This window comes from Schistocerca piceifrons, chromosome 10 (genome assembly GCF_021461385.2).
Source record: "Schistocerca piceifrons isolate TAMUIC-IGC-003096 chromosome 10, iqSchPice1.1, whole genome shotgun sequence".
Classification (NCBI taxonomy): domain Eukaryota; kingdom Metazoa; phylum Arthropoda; class Insecta; order Orthoptera; family Acrididae; genus Schistocerca; species Schistocerca piceifrons.
The window spans coordinates 142623989-142645754 of record NC_060147.1 but is presented as its reverse complement, the minus strand read 5'-3'; the positions used below and the strand labels follow the sequence as shown (position 1 = coordinate 142645754).

Here is a 21766-nt window from a genome sequence, read left to right as displayed (position 1 = left end):
AAGGTGGTCAGAGGAGTGCACTGGTACACAGGTTTTAAATTTTTCTTAAGCAGTGTTTCTGTGTAAATTTTGATCATTCCTGTCTTGCTTCTGAAATGAAAATGAAAAACTCTCAATTTTTAAGTTGAATGATGTTTTTGGGTTTCGAAATTTGTGAGAGGGTGACAGAATTATCGCACGTGAGGGATATGAAGGCCAAACACCTAATGGCATTGAATACATTAAAATGCCTCAGACATAGGTCACGGAGAGTAGACTGAATGTTATATGAGATTTTTGTGTGATCTGGCCTCGACTACAAATGCACAGTTCACGGTGTGGCTATGCAGTCACACCTAAAACTCATCTGTTTCGTTCACTGTGAGGGTATTTGGCTGGCAACAGGAACTTATAAGATGGGACATATTCCCACCAGCTGCTTTGACAAGGGTGGTGAGCCCCACTCACAATTTGGCAACAGACGCTTGTCATGTCTACAGTCTCGATGCCTCGGACACCAAGATTCCCTACTGTCACCCCCCCCCCCCCCTCACACACACACACACACAATGGAGAGAACTTTATAAATGGGCTGTGAGCTTTTAGGCCATTTGGAATTTGAGGGAACCACAGCCTAATAACAATTAATGTGGACCACACGACTGTGCTTCATTAAAGGTGCAGTTGTTCAACTGCCTGGTTAATAAACAGACCCGTAATTATTTTTGATTTATCAGGGTGAAAGTAATAGTGCACGTGACTTTGTTTTCAAATCCATGTTTTTGAGAATTTCATCTAAATACTACATCATTGTTGTACTTTACACTGATGAGCGTAAGCAGGGGTTCAATGGCTGCATTTTATTTCCTGAATATGCCCTAAAGGTTTCTCTAGCTAATTAGATCACAGTCTGCATTTTTTAATTATATGTGATTTTGATGGCTGTAGGGTTGGTAGGTCAAATTGTGCTAGCAAATCCTTCATCTGCAGTGACAATCTAAGAATCTCTCAGGCTATCAACACCTATAACCCAGCAGAAAAAACATGTTGAAATGATCCACCTACAGAGGAAAGGAAAGGATGAGTCACTGTGATAGTTACCTGGGCATTTTGGAAACCAGGTTCATGTGATCAGCAGCAGAAGTATTCACAACAAACTGCAAGAGTTTGAAGTTGTCCTAAAAACAGTGTAGTTAATAATTACTCGGTACACGACTCAATATTGAAGGTAAACACCCAATATTGAGAGTAAGCAGAAATTTGTGATTGGATTGTTCTATCAGCCACAACATTCATCGCCCAATGTAAGCGGAAACATAAGAGAAACCCTCAGTTTACTGGTAGGTATGTACATAATTGGAGGAGTCTTTAATCACCTGACAGTCAACTGCGATAATTACAGTTTTATTAGTGGTGAGCATGACAAGACCTCATGTGAGATATTACTGAATGACTTCTCTGAAAATTACATAGAATACCTCTACATCTAAATCTGCATCTACACTCTGTAAACCGCCATGAGGTGCGTGTCAGAGGGTACATCCCATTGTACCAGTTATTAGGGTCTCTTCCTGTTCCATTCACATATGGGGCATGGCAAGAATGATTGATTGAATGGCTCTTTGCACGCAGTAATCGTTCTACTCTTATCCTCATAATCCTTGTGTGAGCATTGCGTAGGGGATTGTATCGTATCCCTGGGGTAATCATTTAAAGCCGGTTCTTGAAACTACATTAAGAGACTTTCTCGGAGTAGTTTACATATATCTTCAAGAGTCTTCAAGTTCAGTTCCTTCAGTATCTCTGTAACACACTGCCACAGATTAAACAAACCTGTGACCATTTATTCTGCCTTTCTCTGTAGCGCAGCTTGTACATCATATGACTGGTTTCACAGGTAGCCCTGCCTTTGATGGGATAGGTGTTAGTGACTGGATTGGAGTACTTGGTGGTGGGAGAATGTATGGGACAAGTCTTGCACCTAGGTCTATTACAACGGTATGAGCCATGAGGTAAGGGGTTGGGAGCAGGGGTTGTGTAAGGATGGACGAGTATACTGTTTAGGTTCGTTGGTTGGTGGAACACCACTGTAGGAGGGGTGGGAAGGATAGTGGGCAGGACATTTCTCATTTCAGGGCACGGAAAGAGGTAATTGGAACCCTGGCAGAGAATGTAATTCAGTTATTAAAAAATAGTCATTTTCACCATAGTAATTTCATTGATAAATCAATCTGTGCAGCAGAAATTCTTCAAATGTGTATTCCATTTATGGTTCATAGTTTGGACATCCCCAAAGAGTTCTCAATGATGGATTAATTATTAGCAGTTGTGGAAGGATTTATAATACAGACAGAAATACTCATCCCTAATTTTAACCGCAATTATGCAACTGATAATGATCAAACTTTTTGTGGGAAGGACAGGCTGTTCAGAGACTTTACGATGAAAGCAGCTACACAGGTACTCATGAAAGGTCCCTCAACAACATATTGAAGACTCATCAACAAGACTCATCAACCTATGTGATTAACAGGTATGATTGTCCCCTTGTGAGTGTTAATATATTTTGTGCTTTTGTGTGTATGAGTGAATGAAAATGGAGCACAGTGGATCAGATTTCTGTTTCACACTTTACCTTTTAACATGTAATTATGAATGTTTTAGCCTCACTCACCTCAAAGAACAAGGATCATCCAATAAATAATGCCCCAGATTTTTTACCGCCTTTAATATATATAGGAAAACATCCTTTAAGTGCTTCAAACTTGATGTTACTTGTACACTTGTGTGAAGTTTTCAGCAGTTCCAGCGGTTGGAAAGCTATAGTGAACTTTTTTTGGAAAGCTATAGTGAACTGTCAGAATGTTTTCCTGATGAGACATTCTTTAACTGGCAAAGCCCTTTAATTGAATTTCTGCTTGTGGAAAAATAAACTGTGATGAATATGCGTAAATGTTTGTGTACAGTGTGTGGTAATGATGCATTTGACAGGGCTAGTGTTGCGCAATGGGTAAATATGGATAAAGCATCAGAAAGTGCAGAAACTGAGCTTCACAATTGGCTGCATTTAAGATGGCCTGTCATGACCACTGCTCCCAACACAGTGAATGAAGTGGATGCCATTATATGTGCGGACTTAATGTTTCTTTATGTGGGACACACTTTGAAGGTGATGAGGGCACAATTGATCTAGTGACAACATGGCTACGATCATGTGATGAGAACATTTACCAACAAGGAACATGTGTCAGTAAATTTAAATTTTTTTGGAGTATATGACTGCATTATAAGCATATAAAATTTTCCAGCATTTTGGCCACAATTTCAAATGGCCTTCCTCAGAGTGGTTTGCTTACTACTGAATGAGAAAAACTTTGGTTCTTATATACCAGTGGAAGAAGCTGTTTTTGTGATCCGATAGGATATTTAGTACATGGAGGAAGGGTATTAGATGTCTGTTATTGGTGTTTGCTTCATTTCTTGTCATTACTGGAAAGGATATGCCACATTCATATTAGTTTCAACACCGACAACAGAATATTGTGCGAACTGGATATGAAAGACTGGTAGAAGGATGACAGGTTAACTTTTTGACAAGCCACGAAGTCGAGCGATAGTATCACCAACCGTCAGACGAGGAAGTTCGAGAAGCTGTAGCAGAAAATGACAGATGAACATGGACTGACACCGGACATGTGACAGACAGTGGGTAACCTCTCTATCTACACCGTATGTGATGCAGTTATGCAAATGCTGACTAAGGTGATGAATTTTGCTGTAGCCTGAAAAGGGGTTATGAAAAGAAGGCATCATCGAATCCATTGAGGTTTCAGTATGTCACCTACCACAATTAGTGATGGATAAGAAAGGGTACAAGTCCTGGCTCACACAAAGCAACCCAAACAAAACACCAGCAAGAAGAAATGATATTCTATTGCAAACCTGAAGAACGGTGCTAAGTAGTATTACAGCCAGACAAGGTAAATGGCGCCATAGTGTTGGACATATCAGATTATATCAAATGACTGGAGGATCTCCTTAGTGAACCCATTTATAAGTAACGTAAAGGGAATCTGACAGCCAAGATAATCAAATTGATACAAGCACTGTTAAAGCAAACCAGAATGAACTTCACACAGCTGGAAGACTCATCCCGCAAGTTTCACCGGCACTGAGGACGTATGGGATGCCAAAGTTCCACAAAGGTCTTTTCCTACAAGACCCACGGTTAACAGCATAAACTCACCAAACTATAAAGTAGCAAAAGAAGTCGCTCTGAAGCTTCAACATCTAGTGAGCCAATAGATTCATACTTTAAGGACCCCACTCATTTTGGACACTTTTAAAAGAAGAATGTATCTTGGTTATGGATCTGCTGGTTAGTTACAATGTGAAGTCTTTATTTATGAATGGAGCAGTCGGCCACTGTGAACATCTCAGAGGAATGCGTTGCTACCGATGTCTGTGAGCTAGTGCGCCACTGTTTAATGACCGCCTACCTCAACAGACAATGTACCTGCATGTTTCCCCTCTCACTTATTGCAGCAGACATTTTCATGGAGGCATTTGAAGAAACAGCTCTCCAGTCAGCCCCATTATGCCCAAAATTCTGGTTCTGGTGTATTGATGATACCTCTGTTGTCCTGCCTCAAGGAGAAGAAGATTAAGAGAATTTCCACCAACACCTGACCGAACAGTATAGTAAAATCCAATTTACTATGGAGATCGAAAAGAATAGGGTGCTGCCTTTCCTCGATGTAGAAATTTACCAAAATCCAGATAGTAAACATGACCACAGCGTATACAGAAAAATCCACAAGCATAGACAGGTGTCTACATGCTTCCTGCCACTATCTCCCTGCTCAGAAGAAATCTGCCCTGCTCACTTTAACTGAGAGGACCCACAAGATTGGCGATGACGAACATCTGGAGGCAGAACTAAAAAACCTGGGGTCCACCTTTCGATCGTATGGTTATGATGTGAAAATAATAGGCAAAGCTTAGGTGGCAAAGGAAGGCAGTAGGGAAGTGCAGAAGGAAACACAGAGTACCGTCGTATTAGTGTGCCTGTGAGGGATCACCGAACGTGTGGGAAAATTCTCCACAGAGCAAGTTTTGAGCCAATTTTTCGAATCAGGGACGTAATAAAAGATATTCTCGGTTCAATGACAGCTGCAGTAGACGACTACATACAGCTGGAGTTCATGAAATCGGCAGTGAGTGTGAACTAGTGTACGTAGGTGAGGCTCGGTGACCGATTATGACACAGATATGTGGACACGAAAACTATATCTGCCTGAGAGAACACACCGAGTCGGCAGTGTCAAAACGCCAGGACGAGTGCGAAATAAGCACAGGATTTCGAGAAGCACGCATACTGGTGAAATGGCCGTTACTCTGACGATGAAGATTAGAGAGGTGATAGAAGTAACCGAATGACCGGGCAACACGAGTAGAGAAGATTGGTACACACTTTCAGCATCTCAGCTGCCAGCAATAACAGTGCTACAGGGTATCAGCTCTCACAAGAGACCTGAACAGTCGGGCAGGAGACCAAAGTGACCGTAGGCACACAGGGTACTGGCACGCCTCAGCTAGCACTGGGCAGCAAGTAAACGGCACTACATCACAACTGCCACTCATTTCTCATATGCCTATTTTCACCAGTGGTGAGAAATAAATCAAATGCCACTAGAGGATTTCTGTTTCCACCAATAACAAGAAACAAAAGAAAAACCAATAAAGGATGTATTAATACCCTTCCTCCTCATCCTTAAAACCTATCAGATCACGAAAACAGCTTCTTCCCTAGTCTATAAGAACTATTTTTTTTTTTTCATTCAACAGCAAGCAAAACACCTCCAGAAAGGTCATTTGCGATAGTGGCCAAACCGTCGGAGAATTTTACATACTGACAATGAAGTCACATACCCTGAAAAAGTTTGTTGACAGTGACCACATACTCGCAGAAGCCTACACTTTCAAGGAATACATACTCTTGTGTGTCCTACAGACTGTGTAGGAAAAAAGTAATGTGGAAGAAATGTCGATTGACATTGTCACCAAATTCTACCTCTTAAGAGAAAAATATGTTCCGAGAGAAAAGTTGTGGGGCACTATCGATCGAACGACCCCCGTTGCCCTGTACGTACGACTTACCTAAGTTTCAGGTAGCGCATTTTCCAGGTCGTGCGAAGAGCCAGCATCGCGCTTTGACGCGGTGATCCACAGGCAGCACTTGCTGGAGTGCGTGCAGCGGCTGCTGGTTCTCTACGACCGGCAGGAGCAGGAGAGTGGTGGGAGCGCGACCGGCTGCGACGGTCGGGCGGACACCGAGGCCCTCTACCTCGTGCTGGCGCCGGGAAGTGCAGACGCGCTGCAGCGGGCTCTGCAGCTGCCTGCGGCGTACAGGTGCGTCTGAGCCGACCCGTTAAAGTGCAACCACCAGAAATGGATACTTATCTTGCAGTTTCTTGAAGTTTGTGATATCTTCAAATATCTAAGGCTGTCAGTAATAGAGCTGCTTATCTCGGTTAATAAAATCTACTAAATACAGTGGAACCTCACTTAATGAGCACCTTGCATAGTGTGCAATTCGCATAATGAGCAAAACAAACTGTAAAAATGATTCACATAATGAGCGATGTTTCGCGCAATGAGTGACAGCAGTTTAGTGTGATGTCACACACGTTCAACAGTTTGAACACCTTTCATTCTCAGCAGCGGCATACGAACTGTGTCTTTAGTACATACTGCAATCTGGATTTAGCGTTCTTTCTGCTACCGTCTTAGTGCAGCTTGTGATCACACATTTCTCTAAACTTGTGTTCACACTGTGCTTTTTTTGTGCAAATTTTTGAAACGATCCTAGAAATGTTCCCGAAGATAAAGCTGCGAGAACATGACCGTAAGACAAAGAAAATGACCTTAGAAATGAAATGTAAAATCGTTGAAAAATGCGAACGTGGTGTGAGCATTGCTGATTTAGCAGGCACATATAATCAGTCTACATCAAGTATTTGCACTGTTCTCAAGAAGAAGGACAAGATTAAGGAGATAGGTGCTTCAAAGGGAGTGACAAAAGTATCTAAACAATGGTTTCATTTTTTGGATGATATCAACAGGTTGCTCCTTACCTGGATAAATGAAAAACAGTTGCAGGGCAACACTATTAAAGAGAACATCATTTGTGACGAGACGAGAATGATTTTCGCCGACCTCATTAAGAAGACGCCAGGATCGTCAGTGATTGAAGGAGTGTTTAAGGGAAGCCGTCGGTGGTTCGAGAAGTTTAAGAGAAGAACCGACATCCACAGTCTTATGAGGCACGGCGAAGCAGCCAGCTCTGACCCAGAGGCAGCAGAGAACTTCATCGGCAGCTTCGAGATGCTCGTAGATTCTGAGGGTTTACGCAACAGGTTTTTAATTGTGATGAGACTGGTCTATTTTGGAGAAAGATGCCGAATTGTACCTTTATAACAACAGCGGAGAATACACTGCACCGTCACAAGAAAATGAAAGATTGTCTCACACTGCTGTTTTGTGTCAATGCAAGCAGTGATTTGTAAATTAAACTGCTACTTGTTTACCATTCAGAAACTCCACGAGCCTTCGAGACGTATAAAGTCCAGAAGATGTAAATGTGATGTGGAGGTCGAACAACAAGGCTTGGGAGACACATGATGTTTTTTGTCATTGGATCAGTGAAATGTTGATTGCTATGGACGATGCTCCTACTCATCCTCCAGGGCTACAAGACCACTTCCTTCAAGAATTTCAGTTCATCAGTATCCTATTTTTGCCTCCCAACACCACTCCATTACTCCAGCCTATTGACCAGCAGATTATTTGTAACTTTAAGAAGCTCTACACTAAAACACTCTCCAAGCATTGCTTTGAGTTGACCGAAGCTACCAATTCCACTCTCATGCAATTTTGAGAATATCACTTCAATATCGTTGCCTGCGTCAAGGTGATGGTTAAGGCACGAGGGTTACCGAGATAACTCTCAGTTAGAAAAAGTCACAAGGATGCAGGTCAGGCGAATTGGGGGCTATGGAACAATAGGAATGCCTCTTGAGGTGAAGCATTTCGTGACGGAAGTAACTGTGTGAGATGGGGCATTGTCACAATGCAGCAACCATCGTCTGCAACAGTCTCACTCGATTCACCCTCTTCTGGAGCCTTTCGAGGACATATTTGTAAAACACCTAGGTGATAGTTTGTCCTAGGTGAACATATTCTTTATGCACGATATCCCTACAGTCAGAAAGTCAGATCGGCATTGTTTTGATCTCCAATTTGCTCATTCGAGCTTTTTTCAGTTGAGGAGATATCTCAGTCTGCCACTTCTCACTTTGTCACTTTGTCTCAGGATAGCACTCAAAAATCCACGATTCATCACTTGTCATCACACAATTGAACCATTCGTGGTCATTGGCAGTCCTCTCAAGAAGATCGAAGCACGTTTCTTCAGCACCGAGTCAAAAGCTGATGTATGGTGACAGTGTTGAAGTTTAACAGGTCACCTACCATCCTTAATTGTTAAACGTCGGTTTAATCTGACGAGAGCGTGCACACATTAGACGTTTTCGTCTGTTTTTTAAGTCAAAGGTCTCCCCGAGTGAGGTTCATCTTCGGCGTATTCTCTGCCTTCCAAAAACAATTCACGTCAGCAAAAAACTTGTGCTCTCAATAAGGAATATACCCCGTAGTCCCGTTTCAACTTTTCAGAGATCGTACTCGTGGATTTCCCAAATGTAACATAAAACTTGATGTTCATAATGTTTCTCTAAATTTCATTGTTCCCTGTTTGTAACACGCAACAAAAACACAACTTCACCGATTGCACTGTCAGAAATCACGTGACGGCTGTAGGGACTGAAACTCGAACTGAGCCTCTGAAAGATACGAACACGTCTGTCGACACAAGTAGAACAGCGTAACGTTGCCAGATTGCTCACAGTGTTGTCATTCTCGTGACTTTTCTCTCACATCTCGTACGAGCGTATTGAGTTACGTAAGTTTGTGTATACGTTGGGAGTTACTATCGGTTACTGTGCTGTCGTCTGTAGTGCAAACTTTGTTATGTATCTTAGTATTCTGTTACTTTACACTGTGCTGTGAATTTGTGTACAGTTTTCTGGAGGCAGAATGTGCAGCCAGTACTTACCTCAGGCAGGCAAAATACTGGCACTGCGGATAGGTAGATTTAAATGTATAAGACACAGTAAAGTGAACCCAAAATACGTCAGCCCATATCTGCACAGAAGGGGAGGAGACGATGGCAGCGGTGGGGGCTCCGGCCCAGATGACCACTGCCCAGCTGGGTGCTGCACATAAACGTGTACTTCTGCATCTGTCCAGAAGTAGTTTAGGCTCTGTGTTTCCCCCTCCTCTATTCTCTGTGTCATGCAGCTGGAGTTGCTAATGGCGTATGGAACTCTCTGGAGTGCAGTTTTTAATTAGATTTTTCTTTTCTCGCAATGGCACTGCATACACTGTGTCCCACGAGGAATGGTCAGTATTCGAGGATACGACAGGAACGTACGTGTGAAGCAAACAGGCTAGTAAAAATTTCTCTAAAATGCATACGTTAAGAACTGTGAGCACTTCTTCATCTTTGATACTGTGAAACAAATCTCTTCTATTGTAAGCTTGTGTTCATCTTTGCTACTGTAAAACACATCTCTTCTACTGAACAAGTACTCATAGCTCTTAAGGTATCCACTTTAGAGACTGCGTTTACTAGACACTTTATTCATGTTTTGGTCCATACTGTCTCCTCCCAAAGTATGGGAAGCAAATAGCTAGTGGTTTTTTATCACAGAAGGGCTCACTTTCAGTATGACTTTCAAGACTGAATACACCTTAACTTTACTGTGTTTCTGAGAAGCACATCTTACTACCAGTTATCTTACTGAAGGCATTGTTTTTCAACACATGGAGTTAAGATGTCAAGTGGACTAAGGATTTCAGGTAATTTTTTATGGAATTTATACAGTGCCTATCAGAGTAATCCACAGTCCCTTGTTGTGTGAGAGGAAAATAAATTAGGCAACTGTACACTTCAGACGGTAGAGAGAGAACATCGAGTAGATCTAACTGCGTAAAGGAAATTGGCTGTGATAGTGTCACGCTTTACTGGACTGTAATTAATGTTCCATTTCCAGAAAGGAAATATGAATTACTAATGCAAAAAAGCACAAAATTGCCATCCCAAAAGTCATCTCTCGAGGATATACATTGCACGTTTCAGTTCACGCACGTCGCAGCAGTTGTCGCAGAAAGTGGACTGGAAGTGAGTCAGTTGCTTAATGAAGTGGAGTGAGCCCTAGCAGACGGGCATAAATGAAAGGAAAATGTTTAAACTCGGACGAGATGGTTTCGAAGACGGATTTTGCTATCTGTGTATTAGATGTGATAAAGAAAAAAAGATGTGAGATAGACATAATAACGAGGATTGCGCCGGGGAGAGGCACATATTTACAGCACGAGATGTTCCTGAAAACTGCAGATGAATCGATGGTAGAGGGAAAGAATTATAGGGGAAGGATCTTGACACCCATTCCTAGCTTACCTGAACTCTGGAGATGGGATGTTCCCCTGCAACATGTCCTCACATACAGACACCCTCCTGGAGTTATTCTCCATTACAATATAGCCCCTCCTCCACTCCTTTTTTTTCAGTGCTAGCAGTTGTTTAATTCCCCTTTTACTTTTCTATCTCCATTTTTACCTCACTGTCTGCTTTCCTTCGTCACTTAGACGATGCCTTCAAAGGAGAAGTATTTGTGGGTGAGTATACAGTCAGTCGCAGTGACCGGGAAGGAGGCTGTAGGTGTGGAGTTGGACAGGCGTTGGGAAAAGTAGTGTTCAATAAGTGGCAAGGCTGTGGGCATTGGGGGTGTTCATTCTCAGAATCCCCCTGACCTCAACATTCACTAATCTCTGCCTCCCACTCACCAATCCCCATCCCTGCCCCCACTCCAGCACTACACACGCCTTCTATTTCAGTGATGTACCCACAGTCTTTCCCCCGTCTCTACCTCTCTCCTTTGCCCTCTCCCTTTCCTGCTCACCTGCCCCCACACAGCCTCCCAACTCTGCACCAGCAACCCTATCCTGCCCCATTACGTCCCGCATCCTCTACAGGCAATACATCATCTTCCCCCACCCCTCTCCTGCTGTCCTTCCCCCCTCCCCACCCAATGCCTCCTGCTTATCCCCAACATCCACCCCAAATTACTGCTCATGACAGACACTGTTGCAGTGCGCATTTGGGCCTCGGCAGCCGGAAATGGTGGTCGTGTGTGTGTGTGGAAACTACCCTTGTGTGACCTTCTGGTGGTGCTGAAATAATACTGTGGTGTGTTTATTTTATCCTTACATTTATCTACTTGTGTACGTACCACATGTCCTCCTAAACCACTGGACCGATTTCAGCCAAACTTGGTAAACCTATCACTTAATGTCTGCAAAGAATCACTGTGAGGTAAGAGCCAGCCACCTATCAAAAATGTGTGGGTGTGAATGAAAAAGCAGTGTAGCTCATGACATGCTAATAACCGGACTTCATTCATCCAGTATTTGAGGATGAGAGCCCTTAGTGACTTATAACAAACTTTGTACATAATTTCAATTCCGTATGAAAATTTTTCTCACTGACAATGCCACAAAATGATGGAAGGAAGAAAACTTGGCAGCCGGAGTGGCCGAGCAGTTCTAGGCGCTACGGTTGCTGGTTCGAATCCTTCCTCGGGCATGGATGTGTGTGATGTCCTTAGGTTAGTTAGGTTTACGTAGTTCTAAGTTCTAGGGGACTGATGACCTCAGAAGTTAAGTCCCATAGTGCTCAGAGCCATTTGAACCATGTTTTGAAGAAAACTTGTCACTTACTACATTTTCAGTTCTCGCAGTAAAATTGCCACATTAGGCATGACTTTTTACTGTACTACTAACTGTACTCGCAACACACTTTGCAGACAGTATTCACATAATGACTGAATGTACCCACAAAATTATAACATTGTACGACACATAGCTCAGGACATAAGATGTCGTAAGCATCGATAATGGTACAGTTCACTAAAGATGTGTGTGAAATATATTAAACATATGTGACATGTACGTGAGTGCTGAAAGCCTTGATAATAATTTAAAAAAAAGAAACCTGGATAAGTTTCAACCAAACTTGGTAAACGTAATACCTGGAAGTAAGAACGGGCAACCCCCTATTGGGGTTGGCGTTATAATGTGGAGAGAAACAGGAGGAGTGAGAGGTGGTGAGACAGAGATAGGAAGGGTGGGGGGAAAATTAGTCAGTAATTGCCATATGTGCTCATTCACTCTCTAAATGCAGCACAAAACAATGAGAACGGTGGAGACAAGCACAAATACACACATGTAAACCTTTGATATGCAGAGATCGCATCATTGCTGTGACAGGATCCAGTTCTACGTAAGACAATTACCACAAATTATGTAAACTCATTATGATTGTGCTTCCATTTACTAAGCAAAATATCACTGAGTTTTTATGTGACCTTCTCTCAGTCAGAGCACATACACAATAGTTGTCGAAGCTATGTACATGAAAATTACTTATTTTAAAAATAAGACTGGAACAGTGCTATGAGAAGGAAAGTTGCTACTCACCATATATCAGAGATGCTCAGTCGCAGATAGGCACAACAAAAAGGCTCTCACAATTATAGCTTTCGGCCATTAAGCCCTTCTTCAACAGTAAACACACAGACGCGCACACACACTACTTGTGTATGTGAGTTGCGCGCCTGTGTGTGTGTGTGTGTGTGTGTGTGTGTGTGTGTAGGACACCAGCTGTAGCCACAGTCATTTCCCACATAAGCACTGATATTGAGATTTGTGAACAGGAGACAGGATTATTATTCTTCTCCATTTCAGATTAATGTCAGCTCAGATTAAAAAACTACTGCATATTCAGTAAGCAGAGTCCACGCAGATTGTTGTGGCCAGTATGCAGTGACAAATTTTTCTCCAAAGTGCGGGGCGAGTTCATTTGTTTGTGCAGAAGGGGAGCAATGGTCGTTTGCTCACTTTCAGCCAGGCGGCAAGGAACTGTACCGGCAGAAGCAAGATGCGCAATCTGAAATTTTTCTCAAATTCTTTTACAGAAACTATTCATCGATGTCTCCCTTTAAGTATAACACTACCTGAAATTTGGTAAGTTCACAACGAAAAGCAAGGGCCACTTTGATTTTAGTTTAGGTGTATTTTACATCATACATTATTGTGTAAGGAATTAAACTAGTATATTGAATTTTTCCTTAGACTCGAATGGAGATTCGTACCTTCACCAATCTCGAGAAAATTGATTTTTATACAGTGCACTCATTTGCGATCACGTGCACTGGTAATAAAGCCAGAATGAAATATCTGAAATGTTCCTGACACCTGATAAACTTTTAAGATATTGAAACGACATTTTGTCAAATGATAGAACGTGGAGTATTTTGCCACACGATTAATTTGCGAAACTTCGTTATCTTCCATGTTATTCGACTAAATGCAGAATTTTTCAATTGAACACTAATTTTTAAGGGTGAAATGAGAATTGCTGTTGGTTTTGCAGCAACATAACTGAAGATATTGCACATTTATTTTTGTACTGAGAATGTGCCTTCTCATAAGATACTGGCTTTATTTGTCCTCAGTTCCTCACTTAAAACCACTGTTTCAAGATTCTCCCACAACTGAATCTGCACGACATGTTAGTGAGCTGACATTGTACACAGTGCTCTACATAATGGTGTGTTTTGGCAACAGAAACAATCAAAAAATTGCAACAAGAGAAATGTAGGCTTTACTCAAAATTCTCCACTCTTGACACTTCACTGGAAGTTTCAAACGGTTAACAAGTCAGGTGAAGATAAGTCGCTGCCTTCATTTCATTTTCAGCGGAATTATTTTTAGACACTAACCGAAGCAGAGGTGACAGTAGGTCTTTTTAGATGGCCACCGTGCAAGTGTGGGTGTGGAGGGGCTCCACTTAATACGAGTGTAGGCTTCAGTTTAGAAAGGCATTTCGCCTTCAGTGCTCAGCATTTCCCCCACCACTACTGCTCCCCCCCCCCCCCCTCCCACTTGCCCACGTCATTCTGCACGCGGTCTGTTGTGCATATTTTACAGTAGCAAAAGGTGACAAAGTTGCACGGATTTTTCAGACATTTGGAACAGTTTATTGCACACACCTGACTACTGGAGAGAGAGACCGTGTTTGTAAGCACAAAAGTCTTCGAGTAGTAGAATTGTGATCTTTCAGTATTTACACACACTCTCTCAGTTGGAGTTCCCGAGTCATTACGGTTGGGACCATTCGAGTATACTGTAAAATGGGGTCCACTGAACCTACAGAAAGAAGATGTTAATGTTGTTCCACAACAGAATGAAGATGTAGAGTGTGACATCGTACATGTACAAATGGAAGGACAATAGAACACTGACAGTATTTCTTTTTCTCTCTGTTAGTTTTTGGAACATTTGTCGTGGTGACAGACTGAACTGTAGCATAGCCCACAGTCTAGGTTTGGCAGTAAGGAGGCACCGTGACGGCTTCTCGCCAAAGCCGACGGATGGGAATACGGTGTAATGTAGCCCGAGGTCTAGCTTCGGTCGAAAGGTGACAATTCGGTCGTAAGTCCGCCAGACTTCAGTTAATCTGTAAGATTCCACGCTCGGTGCTTTCTTTTTACCAGGTCCGACACGGTGAAGAGTGCGCTGGAGTTCAGCCTGGCCTGCTACTCGGGGAACTACGTGCGGGCGCTGCGCCGCCCTCCACTCCTGCCGCCACTGCTCGCCTGCCTCGCCGCATTACACGTGCCGCACCTCCGCAGGTGGGTCGCCTGCCGCCACTGCCCCATCTCTGGCGTACGGACTCGGTGTACCGAATGTCCTCAGCTGTGATGCGTCCGTCCGACGGCTACAGTTTAGTACCCGGAGCACCTGCTGCCTGTGGCACAGAGGGGCAGTGAGACTTTAGCAGTCCGACGTGGAAATGTCCGGAGATTTGCGGATCGGAGGAGGATGGCCGGAGGTGTCCGACGCGTGCTCTGTCTTGCCCTTCCGGCCGCGGTCGAAACTACCGCGTCTGTGCGTTGAGGCCGTATTGTGTGATGCACTTGTGACGTTCACCTGTGCAACAGGACCCCAAATGTATGCGTTTGTAACTGCAGCTTTGTTCACATCACCCAATTACAGAGCACGTGTGGAATATTTGTGATGGAAATACTTGAATGGGAAGGTCTGAGTTAATGTTAAGTTGTTTTTCATTTCTACTAAAAATTTATGAGAGATTGAGATTCTTACTTATTAGGTAGTTTTTGTTCTCTTATGTAGCAGTCGTAGAACTAAGCTATTGCTGTACCGTATTACGGCCTCGACTGCTTGTTTTGTATCGTGCAGCTCACTTGCACGGGCATACACTTATCCGGAAGAAGACAGAAGACAGATACACGTATACCCTATTAGGAATGTTGATATTCTTTAAAAAATTGGGAATCCAGTACACCAGTATTTTAAAAAATATTGTTATCTGCCCTCGATAAATTGAAACAAAATTGTCAACGTTTTGATATGTTGACGGAAAAAGTATCGACATACCGGCCAAAAAAATATCATATGCACATTGTAAATAAACTGCCTGTTTTAGAGCTGTATATTTAAGTACTGGTTTATTATTGGATATAATGTACGCCGACAAGCTAGCAGCCTGCTTATCCCCTTCAAATCGAGGATTGAAAGAAAAACGGTGCACGTTTACGTTTGGCGATAAACACTGTGCTACCAGTGGTAACTGCATGTAAGAGGCACAATAAAAGGTATCCGGTGGATCTGTCGTTTGGTTTCATCACGTATCGGATTTCTCTGGAACACTTCGTGTCGATTTACCTCTTTTTTCATTTCTGCAAACACCTGCGACCTAGCAGTTGTAGCATCAAAACTGCACCGTGAAGTTAAACGTTGCAGTTTCTATCAGTAGTGTCGGCCACCGAACGTGTCGGCATTTCCCCTCAAATGTCTCCAACCTCCGCAAAGACCAATATTGTCATTTAGATCCTTGTTCATCAGTTTCAGCAACTAGCGTGCTATTTCTTCACATCGGATTTCTTGTTATTCCGTTCACACTGCCACTCCCCGTAGCAAACGGACTTCTTCTTTGTGCCATCTGTACTTGCTTCACACGGCCAAAGAGGAAGACTGGATGCGATGAGAGTTCAGAAAGCAGTGAGACTTCTTTACATGGTGCAACTAAAATTATGTTATATTTCAATTTCGAAGGAACAACTTCAAATATTTATCAGAAATTGTAAAAAAAATTTAATATAAAATAATATTGGCACTCAATAATAATATCGCCAATATATATTGGTATTTCATCGAGAGCTCTATTTCCTATTAGAAGGAGCTGAGGCCCCCGATCCACGAGAGTTGTTTTTCACTAGCTCTGTCGATGATAAAGGAAGGAATTCACTCGAGTGACAGAGTAATGAGGCCATCGGTTTCACGTAATCAGGAATAAGAATACAATTGCCTACATATCTTATAACAATACATCGGATCGTGAGGGATTGCACAAACATCTTTCCTCACTACACATCTCGGTTAGGATTCTCGAGCCTTGTTTGTGTTCCATTTTCAGAATATAAAGCAGTTAGTACAAAGAATGCATTTTGGAACAGCAGTACATAGAAAAGAGTGTCTACATGAGGAAATAACAAGTTTTCCCTCATCCCTGTGACATCACAGGCACTGTCACCGCCATTCTTCATCTTTGGCTCACACCATATCTACGAGGCTGGACTCGACGACACGGAATAACCGTCCGACCGACAGGTACCGTGAACGCGGCACGACGTTTATCGTCATCCTGACTTGTAGATATGCTGCATCTATCTATTTCGTGAGACACGCACACAAGTAAAATGTACATCCGAGCAGGAGGTTCTGTTAATTCATTAAAAAAATCGACTTTCTATGGTGACAATCATCAGTCATCGGTTCGACAAATGCTTGTGCGACACTTCACTTCACCAAAGTGATATGTTACACTAAAAATCACTTCAGGTGTACTCCAGATATGTGTGTTAGAAATCTTGCCATTTACATTATACATTAATGACCTCGAACACAATATTAATAGAAACCTCAGACTTTCTGCAGTTATCTTTAATGAAGTATTATGTGAAAAAAATTGCACAGTGTTCAGTTAGATATTGATTTAAGTGTTCAGAAATGTAAAAATGTGAACTTTACAAAATGCAGAAATGAATCAGTGAGTCATGTATGATCTTTACAACTGGCCTCAATCAATTCATACAAATTATTTGGTGTAACAATTTATGGGAATCTGAAATGGAAGATCATATAGGATCGTTCAGTTGTGCGTAAAGCAGGTGGCGGACCTTTGGATCAGTGGTAGGATGCTGACAAAATGCAATTGGTCTACAAAGGAGGCTTCTTAAAACACTTGTACGAGCTGTCTGTACTAATGATAAAACTGTAAAATTATCGTGTCTGTTCGAACACACTGATCCCCAAAGGTACATTACAAATTTTCATGGGGTTCTCACATTTAACTTGAGTACAGCTGGGTGAATCATGTAAGCTTTGTTTTTTTGAAAATCAGAACACAAAGAAAAGATATGATCTATAGTTTTATCTAAAATTGTCTGCTCAGCTTAGTAGTTCAGATACTTAATTACCACGGTAAACAGTGAGGTGACAAGAGTCGTGGGATACCTCCTAATATCGTGCCGGACCTCCTTTTGCCCGGCACAGTGCAGCATTTTGATGTGGCACGGACTCGACAAGTCGACGGAAGTTCCCGGCAGAAATACTGAGCCGTGCCGCATCCTTAGCCGTACACAATTGCAAAAGTGTTGCTGGCACAGGATTTTGTACACAAATTGACCTCTCGATTACGTCTAAGTCCTGTAAATCCGCCGTCGTTTGGGAACGTGAAGTCCACGAACGGCTGCAGACGGTCTCCGAGCAGCCGAACGTAACCATTTCTGGTCAGTGATTGGTTCCTTTGAACCTGAGGACCAGTCCATTCTGTTTAAACACAGCCCTTACCATTATGGAGTCACCACCAGGTTGCACAGTGCCTTGTTGACAACTGGTACAGTGGCTTTGTGGGATCCACACCAGACTCAAACCCTGCCATCGGCTCTTACCGAATGAAATCGGGACTCGTCTGACCGGGCCACACTTTTCCGGTCGTGCAGGGTCCAGCCGCCGTGGCCACGAGGACAGGAGAGGCACTGCAGGCGATGTCGTGCTGTTAGCAGAGACACTCGTGTCGTCCGTCTGCTGCCGCGGCTGTTAGTGCCAGATTGGCTGCACTCTCTGAACAGATATGTTTGTCGCGCATTCTGTTTTGGTTTCTGTGGTTATTTCGTGCAGTGCTGCTTGTCGTTTAGCACTGACAGCACTACGCAGACACTACTGTTGTCGGTCATTGAATGAAGGCCATTGTCTGTGGTGAGAGGTAGTGACCGAAATTTGGTATCCTCGGCAAACTCTTGACGTTGCCGGCCTCGGAATATTGAACTCCCTAATGATTTTTGAAATGGAATGTCCCTCGCGTGTAGCTCAATCGCGTCGCAAACCTTTTCACATGAATCACCCCAGTACAAATGACAACCCTGCCAATGCACTGCCCTTATATACCTCGTGTGTGCGATACTACTGCCATCTGTATGTGTGCGTATCACTATTCCACAACTTTTGTCACATTATTGTACGAGGTGTCCAAACAGTCTCTCCGCAGTGCTATACGATTGTTAGCCACGCGTGCCGTATGCCGCAGTGAATATACCGAAATGAAACTCGGTGAAATGCGAGTTATTAATTTATTGAAATTCATTTTTATGTACAAATTTTCACATTAAATGTTGAAAGTGTCCCCACTGTTGTCGAATACACAATTCAGTTTGTCTAATCGTGTTTCCAAACACGAGCTGTAACATTTCTTCTGTAACAGAAGCAGTGAAAGTGGATATTGCAATTTGTCGACAAATTTTGGACGGTTTTTATAGACAGTTGCTTTTGCTGCACCCCAGAAGAAAAAGTTAGATGGTGTTACGTCAGGTGATCGTGGAGGCCCAAGTCCCTGTGAAATTATGCGATCACCAAAAACATCGGCAAGCAGTGACATTGAAACGTGAGCTGTATGCGCAGTTGCACCATCTGATTGAAAGTAACCATTCACTGTTTCACTTAACACAAGTTCTCCTACGAATGGATACAGACTATCACTGCAGTATCGTTGTGCGTTTATCGTTTCGTTGAAAAACCCAGGCAGGCGAACAATCGTACGGCATGTGAGGCTAACAGTCGTACGGCACTGCGGAGAGACTTTTTGAACACCCCGTATTTTTTTAACCCAGTCAAATGTATTTTTGGTTTATGTGAGTGACAGAATTAAGTACCACAATCTTACATTTATATGAGTACAAACTAACATTGAATTTACATGGCTTTGATATAAAGATACACTGACTTTGCTTTGTGTATTAAAACCGTAATGACATTGCTTTACTTCTTTTAATAGGTTTTATTTATAATTTTTGTTAGGGGTGCCTACCCATTACATTTTGATTTCGTTTTGTTTACAAATAAAAATGATTCCTAGGAAGCAGCAAAGTCTTTCTTAATGCATCAGGATGGGTAAAATACTGAGGACCGGGCCCGACTCGAGAATCCACAGACTTGCTGCAGCTCGAGAACATCAGACTTTAACTTGCTGTGTAGAAACTCTTTCCAAAAGTGAAGCACAATGTAAATCTGAACAAGATGCAGTATTTCAGTACTCAGAATCTTTCACTTGAAGAGGTTTAAAGTTTCTTCTCTTCGACATAACTTCAAAGAAGCAGAAATTCTTATTGCGAAATGTTATTCTCGAGTGAGTTTTTATACCTCAAATCCCGGTTATTCCTAACAATTTACGATTTTGCTTTAACTGTACAGTTCCCGGCGATCTCGTGTTATAACACGACCGTAAACAGAGGACGAGGCCATACACTGCATGTCGCGGGCGTGGACCTCGGTGCCAGTTGCGTTTTGCATGGACGGCTCTGTGTGGCTCTCTCCCGTGTTGGCAAAGCAGATGAGCTCTTCGTTTGTGGCCTCAATTGTACTGCTTCCGACATCGTGTACAAAGAAGCTTTATAAGTGAAAAATGAATTCCAAACGTATGAATAAATAAATAAATACATGGGCAGAGATGGGTTTCTCAGCTTGCTCTAGAATATTTCTCAAGTGCTTCAGTCCTATACGAAACAGGGCTACAGGGGATACGGAATGTATACAAAGAAGAGGGCCATGAACGGTCACAGACGCCAACCATCCCACAAACACTTACTTCGAGAATGTGCTTTAAGTGATGAAACTAGAAACATATTTCACACTTCATGTATCTCTCAGATGCGAAGACAAGGTTAAACTAATTTGAGCGTGCACAGAAGCATTTAAACAATTGTTCTTCCAGAACTTCGTGTGTGAATGAAACAAGAAGACAACCAGTATTTGTGGTGCAGTGGGAAGCAGCCTTTGCCCTGCGCTGCAGTGGTTTGCATAGCCCAAATGTAGATGTAGTTGTAAGTATGTAAATCTGTGAGATTTGGCAATCTTTGTTAAGGAAATAAAATCGCTCTGTTGATTCTGCTGCATCATTTTTGTCTGAAAAGAAGAATGGAGAAGAGAAATATGATGCAGCCTAATCACTTAGAATATTTTATAAACATTTAAACCATTTAGTGCAATCACCTAGTGTGCTAACTTGCAGTTTCTTTACCCAGTATCTCAAAGCCCTGATTTTTTTTCCTGACATAAATCAAGAGTAATGTAGCAATTAATTGACACCTATGTGCAATTTTAATGAATTATGGAAATAGTTGTTGTGAGTATGCTGTAAATAATGTCAGTTTTATCTTAAGCAGAGTTTTACACTATCCACCTTTGTTCCAAGTTCTAACAAGGATTCAGAATTTCATTTGAATATTTAGAATGGCTTACGTCTCGAACTGTACCCCGATTCTTTCTCGATTAAACTTTTTTACATTCTGCAAAAATAATTTATTTTTAGTATACTGTATATCTAACGTTGTGCACACCAAACCTGATAGAGACGAGTAGTCGTATCGAAAGGGGAGGAGGAGTGAAGATAAGAAGAGGATGTGAAAGGCGGGGGCAGAGGACAGAGGATGGCCACCTGGTGACTCTTAAGGGAGAGTGGGGAGGCAGGGGAAGTTATCTACAACTTGTGCAGAATCCAGACTGCACTTGTAAGATCGAATGACATGAAAGGGAGTCAGATAGGGTTGTCGTGTATCTCCCACATTGTTCGATCCGAAAATGGAGCTCATAGTAAAGGAAACTGATGAGAAAGTTGGAAATGGGAGTACAGTTCAGGGAGGAGAATAAAAAACTTTACGGATTAGTGATGAAATAACTTTTGTCATGCAAAGAATTTGGAAGAACAGTTAAATGAAATGGTTACTATCTTAAAAAGAGATTTTTGAGGTAAATATCGAGAACAGTAAAACTAGGATAACAGACTGTAGTCTGCAAGGGTTCGTGCTGACGAATTGCAACGTCTCGCAGTTAGGCCCTCATGTTGGTCGGACGACTGCCCTGCAGAGTCTCAAAATATTTTCACACAATGGTTTCCTAATAGAAAATCTGTGTGTCGGTTAATGACTCACTTTATTATCTATTCATTAAATTGTGAGAAGTCACGACACAG

The 21766-nt window shown here is 42.4% G+C and overlaps 1 protein-coding gene across 1 annotated transcript in view; it reads left to right on the top strand.

Moving 5' to 3' along the window:
• LOC124719004 (SAC3 domain-containing protein 1) overlaps window positions 1-21766 on the top strand; it is a 45480-nt gene that overhangs the window by 11473 nt on the left and 12241 nt on the right. Inside the window, exons 4-5 of the mRNA XM_047244675.1 lie at window positions 6166-6390; window positions 14715-14852. Coding sequence (XP_047100631.1) covers window positions 6166-6390; window positions 14715-14852 — 363 coding nt within the window. The remainder of the gene's footprint in view (window positions 1-6165; window positions 6391-14714; window positions 14853-21766) is intronic.